The 19,682-nt window shown below is 36.9% G+C and overlaps 1 protein-coding gene across 4 annotated transcripts; it reads right to left on the minus strand.

Annotated features, from left to right (window-relative positions):
- Positions 1–1,468: 1,468 nt before the first annotated feature.
- Positions 1,469–19,682, minus strand: RANGAP1 (Ran GTPase activating protein 1). Of its 4 annotated transcripts, none has more exons than XM_032221629.1 (16): positions 19,516–19,680; positions 16,179–16,334; positions 15,277–15,404; positions 14,717–14,776; positions 13,335–13,514; positions 12,743–12,877; positions 11,240–11,398; positions 10,614–10,727; positions 9,267–9,366; positions 7,911–7,995; positions 7,187–7,361; positions 5,951–6,070; positions 5,323–5,425; positions 4,745–4,833; positions 3,994–4,115; positions 1,469–2,023 (listed from the first exon to the last, which is right to left on the minus strand). In XM_032221629.1, the coding sequence occupies exons 2-16, from the start codon at positions 16,288–16,290 to the stop codon at positions 1,954–1,956; spliced, it is 1,752 nt and encodes a 583-aa protein (XP_032077520.1). In that variant the 5' UTR covers positions 16,291–16,334; positions 19,516–19,680; the 3' UTR covers positions 1,469–1,953. The 4 variants fall into 4 exon arrangements, with proteins under 4 accessions (XP_032077520.1, XP_032077522.1, XP_032077523.1 ...); XM_032221631.1 differs by lacking the exon at positions 19,516–19,680 and adding an exon at positions 19,315–19,499; XM_032221632.1 differs by lacking the exon at positions 19,516–19,680 and adding an exon at positions 18,696–19,005.

A 19,682-nucleotide genomic window follows, 5' to 3' on the forward strand; every position in this document is an offset into this window, starting at 1 on the left:
GACACCCATGGGGCCATGCAGGTGAAACTCTGTAGGCTGTCCAAGATTGGTTGAGCATTGCTTTTTCCCAGGTGCCCTGTGGGGAGATGGGGAAAGGGCTAATACTATCATGCCTTAATCCCATCACTCTGGAGCTGAAGGAGGGAAACTCTTTGTTATGTAGAATAGACTGGCTGAGGCATTTTAATGGGCCATTAAAGAAAGTGGGGGCTATTAAGAGTGAGTTCCTTTCCTGCCTAAAAACATGTTTCTCCATTTCTGATCCAGGGAAATATGTTCTGCCTTTTCAACATTTCCCAGGATATTTCATTTTTCTAGGAGAGGGCTGAGTGCAAACTTCCTACAGTGGTAAGGGTAAAAAAAGGTCATATGTCACTTTTTTCAGTGCCTTTGTAACTTTGAACTGTCACTAGATAAACTGTTGTGAGTCAAGGACTACCTCTATATTTATTGTATTTAATTAGCCAATTGAATCCGAACTATAAGCAGCTACAATTCTACCATACACCAGGATTAAAACAATGTAATAATTAAAATAATAATTTGATCAAACCCAAATAACAATGAACATCAGACAAGAAAGATTTTGCTTCCTGAACATTTCCTGGTGTATCTTATAGATTTTTGTCTCTTAATCATTAAAATATCCTGTCATTTTAACCTGTCTCATATCTTTTTATAGAAATCTGGCTTTGCAGTTTTTTACATTTTAAGTTTACTAATATTTGCTTGCATTAAAAGAAACTTTGTTTTAATTGTTTTCATGGAAATTTGCTTAGAGAATTTGTCTTTTAATTTTAATAAGCAAATAAACATCCATTAATCAAGGACAATTTGCAACATATTCTTCTCTGGTTAGGTTTTGAAACAGCTTATAAAAGAGAAGAATACAAGTGGGAAAATACTATGATTTTGAAATATAAAAAGGAAAATTAAATGGAGGATAATAGGAGCTTATTAGACTTACAGGTACAAAATATCCTTGACTTACTACCACAATTTAGGCCTCAAATTTATGTTGCTGAGTGAGAAATTTGTTGTGAGTTTCTCCCCATTTTATGACTTTTCTTGTTACATTTGTTAAGTGAATCACTGCAGTTTTTAAATTAGTAACATGGTTGTTAAGTGAACCTGGTGTCCTTACTGAAGAAAAAGGAAGAAAAGAAGAAAAAGGAAGAAAAAGAGAGAGAAATAAAACCCAAGGCCAGTCAAAATTTATTACATTTATTCTGAACTACTATTTTAATTAGACAGATTTATATTTGTAAGGCAGTTATCACTAACAGTCATTTGCAGGCCACCAGTAATCGTCTTATTAATGTAAATGTCAATGAGTAATGGTGAAGGATTCCACATAAATATTCTTGGTCAAAAAAATATACTACATTGCCACAGAGTAGCCTGAAATTAAAAGAGTAAGAAATAATAAAAATAGTAATATTGTTTTATGTCTTGTGATGGCCTATATCTGGAGGAAAACAACCTCCCACTAGGCTCATAGCATAATGCACTTGCAAGGAAGCTTCAGACCTTTGCTGTTACCTCCGAAGAATAGTCCAAGAAATATATATATCTGGAGAACCTAGGTAAGTTCTTAACCTTGAGAACAATGAATGAGAAACAGAAGTCCCAGATTGAAAAAAAAGTCATCTGAGTCAAAACCAACAGAGAAAAACAAAAACAAAAAACATCTCAAAGAAAGGGGAAAAAGATTCCTGGGAAGGCAGAGTTCGTTTTGGAAACAGACAGTTTTAAAGCAACAAACAGCAACATAAAAAGTACAAATGGCAAAGTTCCTCCAAGTTTGTAATAGTAGAAACGCAGCCAGACATCCTATGCTTCAGTGACCTCGTAGGCACATTTTCCCCTGAAGGTTCTGACGCCTTTGCTCTCCATCTCAATATGTTCTCCTGATAGTCTTTGGGTGAGAGAGAGAGTACCATGGCCTCTGTGTTACAGCTGGTGAAGGGTCTGTAATAGCAGGTGTCGAGCAAAAGAGCAGGGATCCAAAGCACGGTTAGGCCTATGGAGATAAAATGGAGATGATGAGGGAATAAACTTTTTCTTCAAAATTTCTTATACCGCATTGAGCCAACGGATACTTAAAGAGGGAGTAAAACTGCCATTCTGCCCAAGAAGAATTCTGAGACTTTTCATGGACAATTTTCAAATATTTTAAAGAAATACTGAACATCAGGGGAAACAGGGTACTTATTTTCTACTTTACCTGAGAATGCTGCTGTGGACAAGAAAAATTCTGAGAATTTAAAATGTTGACATGAAGCACAACATCAAATTTGTGCAGCAAAAGTAAGATTTATAGCAAAAGAAAATCTCTCCAAAGGAGGCAACTCACTCCATGGCTTCAGCAACCTACATTCACTAACACAAAGGCCATGGATAAGCAAGACAATACATCATGTAAGTTATTAAAAAAAGTAGTAAGCCATTTAGACTTTCACAACTTTGTGTGTGTGTGTGATCTTGGCACTAGCTCCACTAGGAAATGCATTCATATTTCATGTAGCATGTATTATACAAGTAGAGAATAATAATACTGCTTGATTAATTTCATACTAGAAATAATCTACATTATAGATTATTAAGGAAAATAAAATTTTCAATATTTCTTTTCTATATCAACCAAGAAATCCTCCATAATATTTCACTGGAAGATTTTTCACTTTTTCTAACTGCTTTTGGATTGAAAACAAAATCTAGGATCATAAAATATATAGTCAGCACATAGTGGAAAAAAGAAACATATGTAGTCCTTGATTTAAAGTGAATTATAACTGTCACGTGATTAAAAGTCAGTTGCTTGGCAACTAGCATGTATTGATGACAGTTGCAATATACCAGGGTCATGTGATCACCTTTTGCAACCTTCTGACAAGCAGTGTTAATGGAGAAGCCAGATTCATTTAACAATCGTCTTACTAACTTTTCACAACAGTGATTCATTTAACAACAGTGGCAAAAGAAGTCGTAAAGTGGGGCAAAATAACTTAATAACTGTTTTGCTTAGCAATAGAAATTTTGGCTCAATTGTGGTCATAGGTTGAGGACTATCTGTTAACTTCTTAATGTAAAAATGCCATATTGTATCCAGTTTTATTTATTATAGTTAAGGCCAAAGATTGATATGATCTGAAGAAAAATTAGAGTATTAAATTGCCTTACAACTGTAATAAAGATTTGATTTGATTAGTATCTTAAATATAGAAGTGTGCTAATTTTAATTAAACAGAACAGTTACTACAGTAGATTACCCCAAAATTGAACAAATTAGCTATTTCTCTAGTCTGACTGAATAAGCTTATAATTTTGTAGATTTTCTTCCATTGTGAAGGATTGTCCCAGTAAAACATCAAGCAATATTTACTTCTAAAACCCAAAACTGTTTGTATTTATCTATTTTCTATACTGCTTAATTCTGAAGGCTCTAACAAGTACACTATTGAAGTAATATAATAATAAACATTAATATCACAATAAATCAATAGCATCATCTTAAAAAACAGCACTAAATATGACAATCACTACTCATAAATGTTCCTTTTGGAAAGTCTCTGGAAAGCCATGGAAGACTGTGAGATCACTGTGAGGAGCACGTTATTCCACAGGAGGGGAGGCCCCACACAGTACACAGACCTCCCACTTCGCCTTTTCATAGGTAGGGTCCCTTAGCAGGCTTTTATATGTGCTTGGGTTCAGCAGGCACACTCTAAATGGGAAAAGTGCTCTTGTAGATACAGCTCCCAAATCTGATCGTAAGTCATAGAGAATTTAATAAATAATAACATTTAGACGAATGTTGGGAGCAAGTGCAGCTCCTATAAAAGCTCAATTCTTTGACAGTGTCAGTACTGTCCATTACCTTTACTCAACAATAGGTTCAGGAACACTAATTCCCATGAACTGGTAGGAAAATATTAGATTCCCCCCCACTCCACGTATTGCTAATCTTTCCATTGAGATCATAATACTCACTTTGTGACAAAGGCTAAGAGAATTGAGACAAGGGACTTGGGAAAATAATCCTGCTGCACCATGTGGTTCAGTGTCATTAGAGGGCCATAAAGGCTGGGAACAGCCCTGATCTTCTCTTCACTCTGAAAAGTAAAAGAAAAAAGGAAAATTAAAAAGAAAGTTACTATATCTAGAGAGACCAGCAACATTTACACAGTATTGTCCCCGTCACCTCCCATAACCACACATAATTCATTCTGTTCCATTTGGCAAACATTCCGGCAATCCTTCAGCAACTTTCTAAAGTCAGGCACAGAACTGGGATAGCTCCATGTTCCTTTTATTTTTTTGCCTCCCCAAAAAGTATGGTGTGATGCCATCATATTGATTCCATTTTCAAATTATTGCTTGAACATACCAAGACTTAATCTTTGCCTTTCCAAATATAAATACAGATAGACCTCAACATACAACTCTTTGTTCAATGATTGTTCAAAACTATAAGGGCACATAAAAAGTGACATATGACCCATCCTTATGCTTATGAGTGTTGACTCATGCCCAGTCACATGATCAAATTTTGGATACTTTTCAACTGCATTTATTTACAAATGGTTGCAGAAAATTGGACTAGAAGACTTACATCATTCTGTAATTTATTACATGTGCCATCATACCTCGTATGAGAACTTCACCTACTGTGCTTTTTGGAATAGAAAATATACAATCAAACCTCATAGCTGTCAAAAATCCCCTGACTATGTCTACTTACCTTTAACAATCCCATGTGAATCAAAAGACTTGTTATGAAAGCATCAGAATTGAAGTTGGCTGATGAAAAAGCTTCTCTCATCAAAGCATCTAAAAAGATCCAACTGTATTAGAAACATGGAAATCTCAATCCTTAGGGAAATATTATTTGATTTTGGTCTACTGCCTATGTCCTGTAGTCTAAGGAAAGACAACAGGTTTAGCATCACAGTCCTAGGTAACAATTTCAAATTTTAAAAATAAACCCAAAGGAAAAAATAACTAATTGCAACTTCCATTACTATGCACATTATTTCAGGATCCAAGACCATGAGTTAAGTTCCTATAGTAAAAGGTAGCATATTTTTATAGAAGTAAGCCACACTAATTTTAAATTGACCTCTTTTGTAAAATATTGCATAAAAAGGAACATTCAAAAAGCTATTGTCTGGCTCAATCTGAGGTACAGGAGACTATAGCTGAAATTGTCAAAAAGAGAGAAGTTATTAAGAATCTAATGTCAACTTTAACTAATAGGTTTTTACATGGATCTGCTTATATCATCATCGTACTGATTAAAGCTTTTAAAAAAGAACATACCTGTTGTTTCAAACACTGCTGTTTTTACTACGGTCTCATCTTTGAAGACAGAGGAGATCTTAAGGAAAACAGTAACAACTTTTTCTGAGTCAGATGTGTCTGTCTAGAAGAAATATAATATCAAAATTAAACATACTACAATAGTTTGTCACTAGAAAGAGAACAGGTGGCCTGTTTACTATTACTTAACCTCATAAAAACTGTTTTGCAATAGATCTAGGCAATTATTATGATTGCAGTACTTTGATTTGCTTCTAAAGCAATGTTTAAGTAGACAGAGAGCTATAAACAGAACATTGGGATACAATTTCATAGAACAACTGCATCTTTTTCCAAATTCCCAGGGCATGCCTTGATGACCTTTCTGGAGTCAGATCTAAAGTGTTGCATAGCCCTACCAATTCTTATTTCTTCAAAGAAATTTTAAAAAAACTAATTTAGATTTTGCAAAGCTGCTAGTGATATTGGGCTTAATACACAGTAGAATTCTAATATTTGGTAAGTTTTCAGGTAAAGCAATGTGTAAAGTAGAAGAGAGGAGACACCAGTCAACAAGAACACAACTACTGAGCAACTAAGCCGTGGTGCCCAGAAAACTGTGTTTTGTAAAATATTAGCAATGGTTTACCTGCTGAATTATCAAAGTCGAACATTTGGGGCCAAGTCGCAACAATTTCTCTGGTGATGGAAAAGCCAGAAAGGTGCCAACATCAACAGGAGGAAGAGGAGAGGATAATGGTATAGAATCCTGGAAGAAATCCTGAAAGTTAATCTTTTGCCAGAAAATACAGAAATAGAAGTGGTGTAGCAGATGAGAAATGAGGGAACCGGTGGTGAAGTAATGTGGATTCATTTCGGCAGAAGTAGTATAACTTATTCCAAGTCACCACCCCAACCCAAGATTATGATAGAGTTTTAATCTTGTGGTCTGATTTTATACTGATATTGTCATCTCTCTTATTCCTGCTAGCATAATAATACATTAGATGAGAAATATAATCTTTCTCTCATTTACTCATAGGACTAGTTTTATTTAACAATAACTTTGTACAGCAAAGGATATGAAAAGCTTCCTCTTTTCTGTGCTTTATTACAGAAAGGTTGTGCAGCTAATCACTTTCCTTTAAATTTTTATATAATTATCCTTCCTTTTCTTTTCCTGCTTTTATTCTGTTGAATTGTCAATTGCTACTTTTTCTCTTCTTGTTGCCCATTTCTAAATTCTGTTTGCTTTTTTGTCTGTGCTCCTAAAACAATAATAGTTTATTTGCATTACTTAAAATAAGTAGGCAGTTTTAAAACAAAACAGCCAGCTTGGCCTGGATATGAACTTAGGAATACACTCCAAGAACATCTGCAGGAATCTAGTCTAGTCTATATGGCTACATTTACTAGGAAATTTAAATGAACTTCGTATTAATTTTACATACTTATAAAATACTGTAGCCAAGTGTCTTAACAGGAAAAAAACCATGAAGTGTAATCAAGTAAATAAATTATTTGTAAATTTTATTTTTGGCTACAGTATTTTGGAAACATAATAATCTGGAAGTGTACATTTTAATATGTTAAGTTTCAAGGGGGAAAGCAGCAAAGCAAAATTAAAGAGGAGGTGTATGCATTTGTTTTCATTAGGCAGATACACATAATTCCTTAAGGAAAATTATTTGGAAAAGTCAGCAACATAAAACTGTTAAATTTATCCAGCAATTTATTACTTTAGTATATTAAATAAGTACTTTTATACAAGCAAAAACAACAACAATGAATAAATAGCTACAACAGCTTTCCAACTGAATGCACCAGGCACATCAATTGCAGCAGTTGTTCTTATTGAAAAGAGGAAAGGTGTGCTTATACCTACATGTTCCTCTAATATTTTTTTAGGTGTAAGGGGTTCTTGTTCTCCCTGTCCCCTCTCCTGCGCCTGAAGTGGCTCTTCTTCTTCTTCTTCTTCTTCTTCCTCCTCCTCTTCCTCTTCTTCCTCCTCTTCTTCTTCCTCTTCCTCCTCCTCTTCGTCATCTTCTCCATCATCCTCACTAAACGAATACAAGAATATAATTATATATACTATTGGGAGACATATGCAGATATTTATTTCTAATCAGCTTGTATTCATCATTATAAAATTGAAAAGACACACAAATAAAGAAATTGGATATCGAAACACCCTGAAGGTTGGAGAAAAGGCAGAACGAACAATTATATTTCTCCACTCCTGCCAAAGCCACAGTACAAATTAACCTTAAACCATATTTAAGGTTAATTTGTACACAACAGCTGCACAGTACACTTTCACTTTTGCTATTGAGGTTTTGTGCTGAAAGGCTCTTAAAGAGCCTTGCAGTCATGAATATCCATTACATTTAATAAATAATTTCACAACACTTTGTATATAATACACATATTAACAAATAAAAATACTATTTTTTTGCTCAATAAGTGTCTTGCAGTGAAATTTATCAAATTAACAAAAAGTGTTAGTGTACATTGAAGTTAATTGTTGCTCAATAAGTGTCTATTTCACACATTAAAAATCATTTAGAAATTGAAATAGCCAATTATTGGAGGCTCCGTTAGTATCTTACCTCAGGGAGCCTAGGATCTCTCCCATATTGAAGCCCTCAAGGATATCCTGGAGCTGTTCACAGCCTTCTTCTCCAAAACAATTGCCTATGACAAGGATAAAAGCATATATAAAGAGAAGTATTTATATATTTTAAAGGCTAGTTTGAAAACTCTGTTTCTATATGGAGAACTGGATAAAATCACAAATTTTAGTATCATATCTGAATGAAAAATGCTAATTTTCTAATTTTCTAATTTAATTTTTAATTAAAGTTGATCACTATAAAGTCTTTGAAATCAATTGACTCTGATAGGAAGGGCAATCTGTGGCCTACTTGTCCTTGCATGTCACATCTTTTTGTATCTCCATAGTCCATGTTGCCAAGATGGCAAATTTACGGTTTTCTACCAATATTCAAATTAAAACAAAATGATGTGGAAGTTTCCTGGTGTGTTTAATATACCTATAAAGATTTTTAAAACTCAAGGCCTCTGACCCTTAACACTCATAGGAATCTATTCATTGTGACTTTTGGCTGCAGAAAAGTAACTTATTCTGGGCTATGCTTGGGTTTGCACAAACATAATGAGTGTCCATAAAACAAAGGTTAAAGCTATTGCTTATTCAGCCTCTGAGAAAAAGTCAATAAATCTACTCAGGAATAAGATTTGCATAATCTTAAACACTACAGTGAATCCTGTGGTCCATTATTACTGAGATTGCAGATTTGGGGAAACTAGAAAACCAGGCATCCAGTGGCAATTGGTAAAAGGGAGATAGGGAACTGATCACGAACTGAAAATCTGAGGAAAGCTAATTGAAAGGGAATGAACTCGAGAAAGAGAAGGGAATTTAGATATAAATATAGATTTATAAATATACCGTAATTTTTGGAATATAAGGCATACCTTCCCCCCTCAAAAGAGCGTGGAAGTGTTGGTCCGTCTTATACGCCAAATACAGCCAATTTTGGCCTCCTGAAGCCCCGCTTCCGCACCCCATTTTTGTGAAAAATGGGCCATTTTTCTGGGGTGTTTTTGCCTTCTTCCACCCCCTAGAAGCACTCTGCAGGCATCAGCAGGGCTGGGGGAAGGGAAAAACACCCACATTTTGGTGAAAAAATGGGGCATTTTTGCCTTACCCCAGGCCTGCTGAAGGCTGCAGAGTGCTCCTGGGGGCTGGGGAAGACAAAAACTTTTTTTCTTACATACCTCTTCGAAATCTTGGTGTGTCTTATACACTGGTGCATCTTATAGTCCGAAAAATACGGTAGATTTAGGTTTACATTGGCTTGAAGTAGCCAATCAACCGTTTGGTTTAGGATTTTAGCTACTAAAAACAGCATTATCAAACATAGCACAATCACATATAGTACCATTGAGCTCTAACTTCTCCAGCTCTGACTTGTCCTCAATAGCCTCAGCAACTATAAGCCCAGCATCTAATTTGATCTCACAGAAGGATAAGTTGAGTTCCTAGAAAGCAGAAAGTAAAGTTTCATAAGAATACTTGGGTTAGAAAGAATGCAAGAAATATTTTTAAGTGGGTTCATATCATGCAGAGTCCTAAAAAACAATTCAGAAACAATAGGGGCAGTGACAAGATGCCTGAATTACAAATAATCATTTCTGAAGACTGCTTTGGTTAATTGACTGCTTGGGTTGATTTCATTTTTGATTCATTGCTTTTTACGTTCATGGATGAATAAATTATGTTCCTGCATGATATGTGACATATAAACTGTGGCTGCAGAGAACCCCATTCTTCTCACTAGCTTTCAGGAAATGTATTTTTTTCCCCTGTTTTTCTTATGGCAGAAAATTAAACAATCTATGGTTCACCACAATCCTTACTGTGAGTTGCTGAGACTCTGATATGTAAATACGCTACTGTGGCCCAACAAATTATTCAACGTTAGGATTTAAGAAATTACCCATCCCTATTTTAGAATAACATGTTGGCCTTCATTCCGATTTAATATAAATAGAAACAAAATGTACATATATCTTAAAACCAAATATACACGATTCTCTAACTTCATCATGTAGCTTGACAAAACTGAAATGTTCTTGGTGTTTTCACTTGATTCCAACCCAAGACTGTATCTTTAGCTGTAAGATGGATGGTAACATAATTTTAGGATTTAAAAAACAAAATTTTAGGATTTTGGACCAGTGTCCTGCAAGTGGTTTCTTAAAATACAAAAATGCATGCATTTCATATTTATATGATCTCTAATATCAAAACTTTTACTTACAGAAGCAGAAGTTATGCTCTAATCCTGCCCTAGCCAAACAAGTCTAGGAAATTAAGTGGCTCCACTGAAATAGTCTGGGCTTCAGAGAAGGATTACCCTTTATTTTTCTTCACTGCCTGCTGGGCACAACTAAAGATCCCCAATAAGCATATTCATTCCCCCCCCCCATTTTAATGACCCCATAATCGGTAGGAGTTGAGGCAATTGAATGGAGCTGAATGTTTACTGGCTGGATTGGATGCCCTTCCTGTCACCAATGCAGAGATTTGGCCGCAGATATATTCTTATTGTGCCCAGAAAAATATCTGCCTCTACCTAGGATCGAACTCATAGACTCCTGATTGTGAGGCAAAAGCTCCACCTGCACCACTCACCCAATAAGCATATTCATGTCAGCCATAATTTAGTTTGTCTCACTGCATACATAGCAATATACATGAGGATTCAAGTACAATTGGCCAATACCTTTAGTTTATGAAGGCCTTCACTAACAGCTTCAGCAATAGCCACAGCACCTTTTGAACGCACCAGACAATCCCCAAAGTTGATCGTTTCCACTTGACGGAGCTTCTTGAGGGTCTGAATAAAACAAAGAAAACAATGCAGACATAATTCAAGGAAGCACCTCACAGAAATGCTTCCTTTTAAAAATATAAGGGAGCTGTACTGAATCGGACTTGTTGCATGCAGCATTTCAGAAGAGCTCATAAACAATTCCCAAGTGCAAGTGCTTACTTGTCTGGCTTCTGCCAGAAATTTAGAGGCACACTGCTACTATAGATAAAATGGTACCCTTACTCTTCATGATTTTCTCTCATCCCATTTTGAATTCTTCCCATGGGTCAATTTTGTATTTTACATTAGCAAATTCAACAGTGTTTTCCAACTACTCCCGCCCAACTGCTATCTCATATGCATTAACATATAAGCAGCAAACTTAATGTACACTGGCCAAAATTGGGACTGTTTTCTCTAAACAATAAATCCATTTTATTTCACAACTGCTCTTCTAGATTTGAATCCAAATCACTATTAATGTGGAAATCAGTATTAATATAAAATGTATGACAAAATTATTGAAAAGTGCTTACTTCTGCCATAGCCACAGCTCCCTTCTCAGTGAAAGTATTATCGTTCAAATTAATCACTCTCAGCAAGGGATTGACAGCAAAGGCCTCAGCTAAGGCTGTAATTCCTGGATGATTGATTCCATTCTGTGGCATATGAACTTCTTCCATAGTCCCAATAACCTGAGGATCAAGATAGCATAGAGGGTCATTGTTCAAACAGAGGTAAAATCATTTTTCCTAATAACTGTATGTATCTATTTAAACTCTTCATACAAATATTACGTATTGTAATCTAAAATAGCAGAGTGAAGAAGCTATTTCAAGCCCTAGCGTTTGCTTCTACAGATTCACCAATTGGAGTGCAATGCATGTTAATTTTTAATAAAATTATATTCAAAAACATTAAGTACAATATTTAGCTTCTTTTTCTCATGTACCTTGTATAATATTACTTACACAAAAAATGATAGGTAGATACACTATATTGCCAAAAGTATTTGCTCACAACTGCTTCTGATTATGTGGATGGGTGAGCGAATACTTTTGGCAATATAGTGTATCTTTATATTCTCAGCCCTACTTCTTAAATACACTAAGATTTATCAATTGAGAACCCTATTTACCAAAAGTGATTAAAAGAATTTTCAAGTACCCTTTCGTTCTAAAGCTCAATTTGCCAATCTATTTCAGAAGTCCATGTGCCCATAAAAGAAGAATCTAAAACAGTCTAAACATCATATATCCCAACAAAAGGTATTAAGACAATATTTATTGGGGTCACTTTTATCTTTCTATTACATTTCCCCTATAATTGCTTGAATACAACTACTAGTAGGTTACGATGGCAATTGGGATCAGAATTTCTTCCCCTAAGCAATGAAGTTGTAAAGTGTGACATCACATGGCTATATTGCTTAATTACAGCAATGACATTAAAAGAGGACCTCACATGATCACATCTTTGAATTTCCTGCCATCTTTCCCAATGACTTTGCTTATGGGAAGCTGGTAGGAAACATAAAAATTGCAATCTGGTGACTATGGGGATACTGCAATGGCCAGAACACTAGGATTGATCATATAAACCATTTGTTAAATGCTATCATATCTTTGAATAATTGCTGAACAAATGGTTGGAAAGGAAGGACTATCGGTAAGTTGAAATATGACAGAACAACAGGTTTCTATTCAAATAGGGCAGTTGGTCCAAACCTATTGCACTACAATAATCCACCTATACTGCGATGGCACTTTTTAATTAATATAACGTCCTAATTTGTTGAATCCTCCAAATACATTCAGGAAGTAGCTATTTCCCCAGAGAAATTGACCACTACTACAAAAGCCATCAGCATCACCAATAGCCATCAGCTAGTAAGAACATAATGTACAACAAATCAGAGTTGGATAATAAAAATATTCATATTTTTTAGAACATATCTGACCAAGGCTCAGATTTTCCCTTCCTATTTGCCTGTTATACATAACTGTTTAATGGGATACGACTCTAATTCTTATACTCACTGTGAATGCCTCAGCAAGAGCAGTTGCACCATCATTTTCCAGGCGGTTCCTGCCAGCCATAAATACTTTCAGAGCCAACGGCTTGCCTTGAGCAGTTGATTTCCTGTGACATTCTTTCAGAGCTCCTGCTAAGATCTTAAGAAAAAACAATGTTGACATTGCTAAGGTGTCAATTCACCATGCCTACAGGGAACACATTATTTAAACTGCAATTTTATATACATGATATTGACACTCTGCAAGTAACATTGTGCATTAGTAACATTCCCAATTGTAACATAAAAAAGAGTAATTTTGGTCATGAAATTGGCATAAATGCATGTACTCAACTCAGATTTCTCTGTGGGATACCGGGTGACAGATTCTTTATCTCTTAACTAGAGTTCTTTCTAGAACATTCTAGGACAGGCCAAGAATAAGCCAGTATACTTTTCATTAGAGTAAATGATGCTGACTTTCCCATCAATTTGGGAGGCTTTGTAAGTCAACAATTTAAAGCAATACATCATATGTGTAGAAACAAATCACAAGGGAAGTTGGAAGTCAAACACTCTACTTTCCACTTCATAAAGATTCAGGAAATGTTTTTTACCTTGCCACCACCAATACCCATGCCACAATTGTTTAACTTCAGTTCCTGCAGAGTGAAACAGGTAGGACTCTTCAGCAATGCCTCAAATCCACGGACTCCATCTGGTCCAAAGGCATTATCACTCAAATCCAACTCTACAAGTTGGCAGCCAGCAGAAATGAGGGCTTCTCCAAGAGAAATCTGACAAATGATAAAAGGTGGAACAAAATACTTTTACAGAAGAGAAATATTTTGTTCAAAGCAAGATACTATTTTTTTTTTGCTTTGTGATATATCGTTTCAGGTTATGAAAAGTGCAACATACTTCATACAGTACCCCTAAAATTTCCAAATAAGACTATAATTAAACTCATGTATAATATGTGATAAAAAGAAAAAAACTGATAGGAAATTATCTTAGGTATCTTTATACAGGAATAAGCGCCAAATGAACTTTCTCTTGAGTAAGCATTCCTAAAGAGACTGGATTGGTGAATAGACTTCACTTATCAGCAGCTGAGCTGAAGGCTCTTTCTCATTCACAAAATTTAAAAATACGGAATAACAAATCACATTACTATAATGCTGTATGTAAACTCAGCCTTACTCTTTCTCACACACATCCATGACAAATTCAGTTTTAATTTATAAACATATATTCACTTATTTCCTTAACCTGCTTAGAGAAAGAAGGCAATTCATTCAGTCTACAACAGGGGTGTCAAACTCAAGGCCCAGGGGTCAGATCCGGCCTGTAGGATGCTTAGATCTGGCCCGCAGGGATGTCCTGGAAACAAGGACAAAGGTCAGGCCCGTGGTGTCTCTGCCAGCAAAAACAGAGCTTGCAAGGGCGGCGCGTGGGAGAAAATGGATTTGGGAGCCTGTTTTTGCTGGCAGAGCCCTTGGGCCACCACAGGTGCCCCCAACATGAGTGACGTTGAGCTGGCCGTGCCCCCTCCCCTGAGGTCAAACACAACCCTGATGCGGCCCTCAATGAAATCGAGTTTGACACTCCTGGTCTACAATATTTCAGAAATATTTGATCCAAGACACTGCCTTGAACTGAATTAGACTGTTATTTGTTTACCTTAGCATGACCCATTCTGATTAGCAGCAGTGTCAGCCAATAATCTTCTTTGCCTTTCTACTGAGAAATATCTTAACTGGAAATAATAATAAAGAACTGAACCTGAGACTTTTTCACAGATTTTTATATATACTGTATTACTGATTTGTCATTAGTCTCCAAATGGTTTCGTTTTGGTTGGTCCTTGCTTCCAAACCTCTGTAAAAAATCAGCATACTGCTGTCATTTTGATCACTAACCTCAGATGATACTCCCACACTGTAGCAGTAAAAAAATCTCATGTTAATAATAGTTAATAGTTACATATTTCACATACCAAAGCACAGGGAATCTCAGATCTCAGTCTCCCGGTGAACATATCACTCCAATGACACCTCTAGAATAATATATACATATATATTATAAATATGGTAAAAATCATAAAAGATATATAATAAACTGTTTATTTATCTATGTTGTCCTTGATGAACAATATGCATAATTGCAAAAATGACTATATCTGAAAACTAAGAAGCTGGCATAATAACCAAGTTCCAAAGAGTGTATAAATTTATTTATCCTGTTTGCTCAAATATAGAATACATGTTTACTTTATTTTAACAAGAGTTGAAGCTGGTAACAAGTTCAGAGAAGGATTGAACACCAACCCTCCAAAACATAATAATACTTCTACCACATAAAGTGGGGGGTATGAGAGAGATATATGACAGAATATGCAAGGCTGAGAGTTAATGATATTCAGAATGTGAAAATTAAGACCCTATGAAATGTTTCTTATGCTTGTCATCCAAAATATTCTTCAAACACATCAAAGTTTAAATAAATTTAAGGTACAATTTCATTATTATACAGAATAATCAGACATCAAAATCTCACCTTGAGCTGAGATTTCTTCTCCAGTGCCTTGGCAATGACCTTTGCTGCTTCAACTCCCACAGTATTTCCTTCCAAACGGAGGGCTTCTAGCCCATCAAACTCCTCAATCTCTTTGATCACATCTTCAGCTGCAGAGATAGGCAGATATTTCTGAACTCTAACTCAAACTGCATCTATCCTCATTATAATTCCACCTCAAGTCCTATTGTCTCTCCACCAATCATGCTTTCCTTCCTTTTTATTTAAAATTTTGCACTCTTTACCAAGATGACTTAAAGCAAAATAACAGATTCCTGATTGCTAGTTCACGTTAGTTATATAGCAATAGCAGTAGACTTATATACCGCTTCATAGGCCTTTCAGGCCTCTCTAAGCGGTTTACAAAGAGTCAGCATATTGCCCCCAACAATCTGGGTCCTCATTTTACCCACCTCGGAAGGATGGAAGGCTGAGTCAACCCTGAGCCGGTGAGATTTGAACCGCTGACCTGCTGATCTAGCAGTAGCCTGCAGTGCTGCATTTAACCACTGCGCCACCTTGGCTCATTACAGTTATCCACTGTTATAATCATTCTCTAGAAGTCATTTAGACAGTGGTCCCCAACCTCCGTCCCACTACCAGGCAGTGGCCTATTTCAAGACACACGAGACGTGGAACAGTACACACATGTGCGTAGCTCAATTCGTCCAAGCAGCGAGCCAGTACATATGTGCTTGCAAGACCCGGTTCTCCTCTCCCCCACTCCCAGCTGTGTCTACCCACAAAGTTTGGAGACCACTGATTTAGGATTCAGTCCATGTGGGGGTATTATAATATATTATTTTATACAAATGCTCTCTGCAAAAGTAATACATCTACTCAATGAAATACTCATAATCAACAGCAACAGCATATCCTCTTACCATCTTCTGCAGTATTGAGTTTCAGACTTTTGCCTTTAAAGCTCAGCTGCCCTCCGCCCACTTGGGTTTTAGCAAGTGATTCTGCAAGCTTAGTTATATCTTCTGATGCCATTTTTTAACTGTGCCAACTGTTACCAATATCAGATGGGAAAGATGCTGGAAAAGAAGACAGAAATAACTAAGTGTGTGTGAGAGATAAAAATTACCGTATTTTTCAGAGTATAAGCAGCACTTTTTTCCCTCCTAAAAGAAGCTGAAAATTTGGGTGCATCTTATACTCTGAATGAGCCCCACCCACCTGCCAGCCCCTACCCTTCTTCTTCCTGGCTGCAGAGATTGCCACCGACAATGGCTTGCGTTTTTGGGCTCCGTGTTTTCAGCCTCCAAATACTCAATGTGTGGTGCTAACAAATTGGCTACCCGCAACAGCTGCTGCCTTCTCTAAAGTAGGCAAACCCTTCCCTGGTTTGCCTACTTTAGTCACTGGAGCTCCCTCCGAGGATCAGCTGTGCTTTTGAAGCTGTTTTTCAGCCCAAACACTAGCTAAGCTAAGCTGTTCCCTCTAACAATCGGCTGTGCTTTAGAAGCATAGCACACATCATCCCCAACCTCAAAACCAGCGAGCAAACTAATGAAGCTGACCAGGATAAGGACTAGCCAGATGAATTCTTGGTAGACAGATTCCCCTCCCCCTTTATTTTCCTCCACAAAAACTAAGGTGTTTTATACTCCAAAAAATACTGTAGCCTCTTTCACTCCCCCTCCTGTTCTCTTCTTTTGGTATAGAATAGCAAGAGGAAGCTAAAAATTGTTATTGTATTGGTTCTATAGCTTCAACATTATTGAATTTTTTGCTACCTCAGAAAAAGTAAGTGAAGAAAAGAGAGCAACTGTTCATGTAGTAATCTATAAAACTATCCAGTGTAATAGAATGGAATGGAATGGAATTCTTTATTGGTCAAGTGTGATTGGACACACAAGGGATTTGTCTTTGGTGCATATGCTCTCAATACATAAATAAAAATAATATTGAATACATTCATCAAGGATCATAAGATACAACACTTAGTGATAGTCATAGGTTACTAATAAGCAACCAAATTGTACTAGGAAACAAATAAAATATAAATTTTAAAGATACAAGCAACATGGTTATAGTCATGTGGGAAGAGATAGGTACTACGAAGGAAGAGAAGAATAGTAGTACAGTCTTAGTAGGTAATATGACAGTGTTGTGGGAATTAGTTGTTTAGCAGAGTGATGGCATTTGGGCAAAAACTGTCCTTGTGTCTAGTTGTTCTAGTGTGCAGTGCCCTAATTACCTTGCATAATAATATGCCACTGAACTAGGCTGAAAGATTGCTGTGAAGACAGTAATGTTTGCTTTGTTCAGACAAAACCAGCCAGGTCATTTTGTCCAAATATTACTCAGCTTATTTCAACATGTTACTTAGCATCATTTTATAGCAAATGCTACCATCCAGCTTCTGCTATTTTATGCATAAATTAGGTTTGGTATTAACACATTTCAAGCAAGGATGGATAATGCAGGGCAGGGGATGCACTAGGCAAGGAAGGTTTTGAACAGATTAGTTGGATAGCCAAATTCGCCATCCAGCAAAGCCCAGATCCACCTTTCTTAAAAAAGTAAATTCTGCTTTCATTCCATAAAAATTCTTTATTTCTAGTTTCTATCCATCCTATTTTATATACAAAGCTGAGCAAGAAACGATTCATGAGAATAAAAAGTAAACTTAACTGTCAATAGATTTTCTATCAGCCTTTTTTCTTCAATAAAAAAAGCATTTCCCAGCTATATACTCTAATTCCCAACAGTTCCATTCCAGTCACAGGTGAACCTCCAAAAAAACTGAACAAATAGCACTGACAGAGCCTACATTACAACATTTGTTTAATGACCGTTTGAAGTTACTGCACTGAAAAAGTGATTTGTGCGCTTTTTTCACACTTATGACCCTTGCAGCATCCCCATGGTTATATGATTAAAATTTAGATGTTTGGCAACTGACTCATATTTATGATGGTTGCAGTGTCCAGGGGTCACATGATCCCTCTTTGTGACCTTTTGACAAGCACAATCAATTGGAAGCCAGATTCACTTAACAACTGTGTTAGCAACTTAACAACTGCAGTGATTCACTTAACAACTGTGGCAATAAAGTTGTGAAATGGGGCAAAACTCCCTTAATATCTCACTTAGCAACAGAAGTTTTAGGCTCAATTGAGGTCATTATATAGCATTGCCTTATTTGCCACTACATAAATATAAGAGAGTGGCTGAATAGTAACAAAGGAACAAAAAACAGACCTTGCAATAGTTTTGTTACTTAGATGATTTTATCCCTTTATTGCTTTATAAGTAACTCAATGCAGCAAACATACCTAATACTCCTTTCTGTTCTTGTTTACTCCACAACTACTAAATAGTCATACGACTAAGGACCTTAATTTTCCTTAATAAACAGAAGCTATTTTCTATTTCTATATTTTCCTTACTAATGTGGTCTGTATCTTCTGTTCAACACAAATCTTTTAGACTGTAGTAACCTGGCAGTAATCTGTATTTTAGAAAGCCTCCTTTTTTTGATGTTTTGCCATCATCTCCTCTCCACTGTCTGGAACAAAATATTTTTTTTAGAGGTCAGTTCAAGAATATCAACTTTTTTATTAGAAAAATCCCCAAAAGGTTAGAGAAATCTTGGTTGCTCTATCCTTATTATTTTTCACCGTGACAGAACTCTTTATGCATTTCATACCGGTACACGTTATAATTTTGCTTAAACCAGCTCAATTCCCCTCCCCCCCTTCCATAAAGAAAATCCAACCACGTAAACACAAGAGCGACGGAGGTGAAAACCCGCTTGGTTACCCGAAGTCCTCCTCCTTGAAAGCCCCAGTTCAGACGTGCGCTCAGAGTTTACGTAACCCAACCTAATCTGGCCTCACTCGCGAAGAGCAACGAGGGCGTGACGTCACACAGGGGAGAGAACAAGCAGATTTTGGCAGGAAAGCCTCTCGGTACGAAGGAGGTTTTGATCGGCGTCACGTCCAATTGCCCCAGAATGTTTTTCGTTCGCAGCCCCATCACCTGCGGCACGTCTACACGTGTACGTACCCCTAACACATGCAGCCCAAGAAGCAAGACAGAAGCGCCTTCTTCCTCCCGCACAATACGGCTCCTTCCGTGTCTCGGCAGAGGCTCAGTCAGAACCGCCGAGGAGGAGCGAGCCCACCGTCAACTTAACCAACGACCCGCGAATAAATCAAGCTAATCAACTGTCCGCCCTTCGGCGGGCGAGCAGCGGCGTCCGCCTACCTGGCGCGTCCGTTCTCGCTGTCACGTTGAAGCCACTCCGGCCACCGCAGCTCCCCAAGATGACGGCGTTGAGGGAGGCGGAGGATTTGAAAGCCGGCAGTTTTGTTTCCCGGGTTGTGATTCGCTCCGTGGCCGCTTGCGTTTCCTCGGGGCGGCTTGCTTCGCCT

This window comes from Thamnophis elegans, chromosome 7 (assembly GCF_009769535.1).
Source record: "Thamnophis elegans isolate rThaEle1 chromosome 7, rThaEle1.pri, whole genome shotgun sequence".
NCBI classification, from domain to species: domain Eukaryota; kingdom Metazoa; phylum Chordata; class Lepidosauria; order Squamata; family Colubridae; genus Thamnophis; species Thamnophis elegans.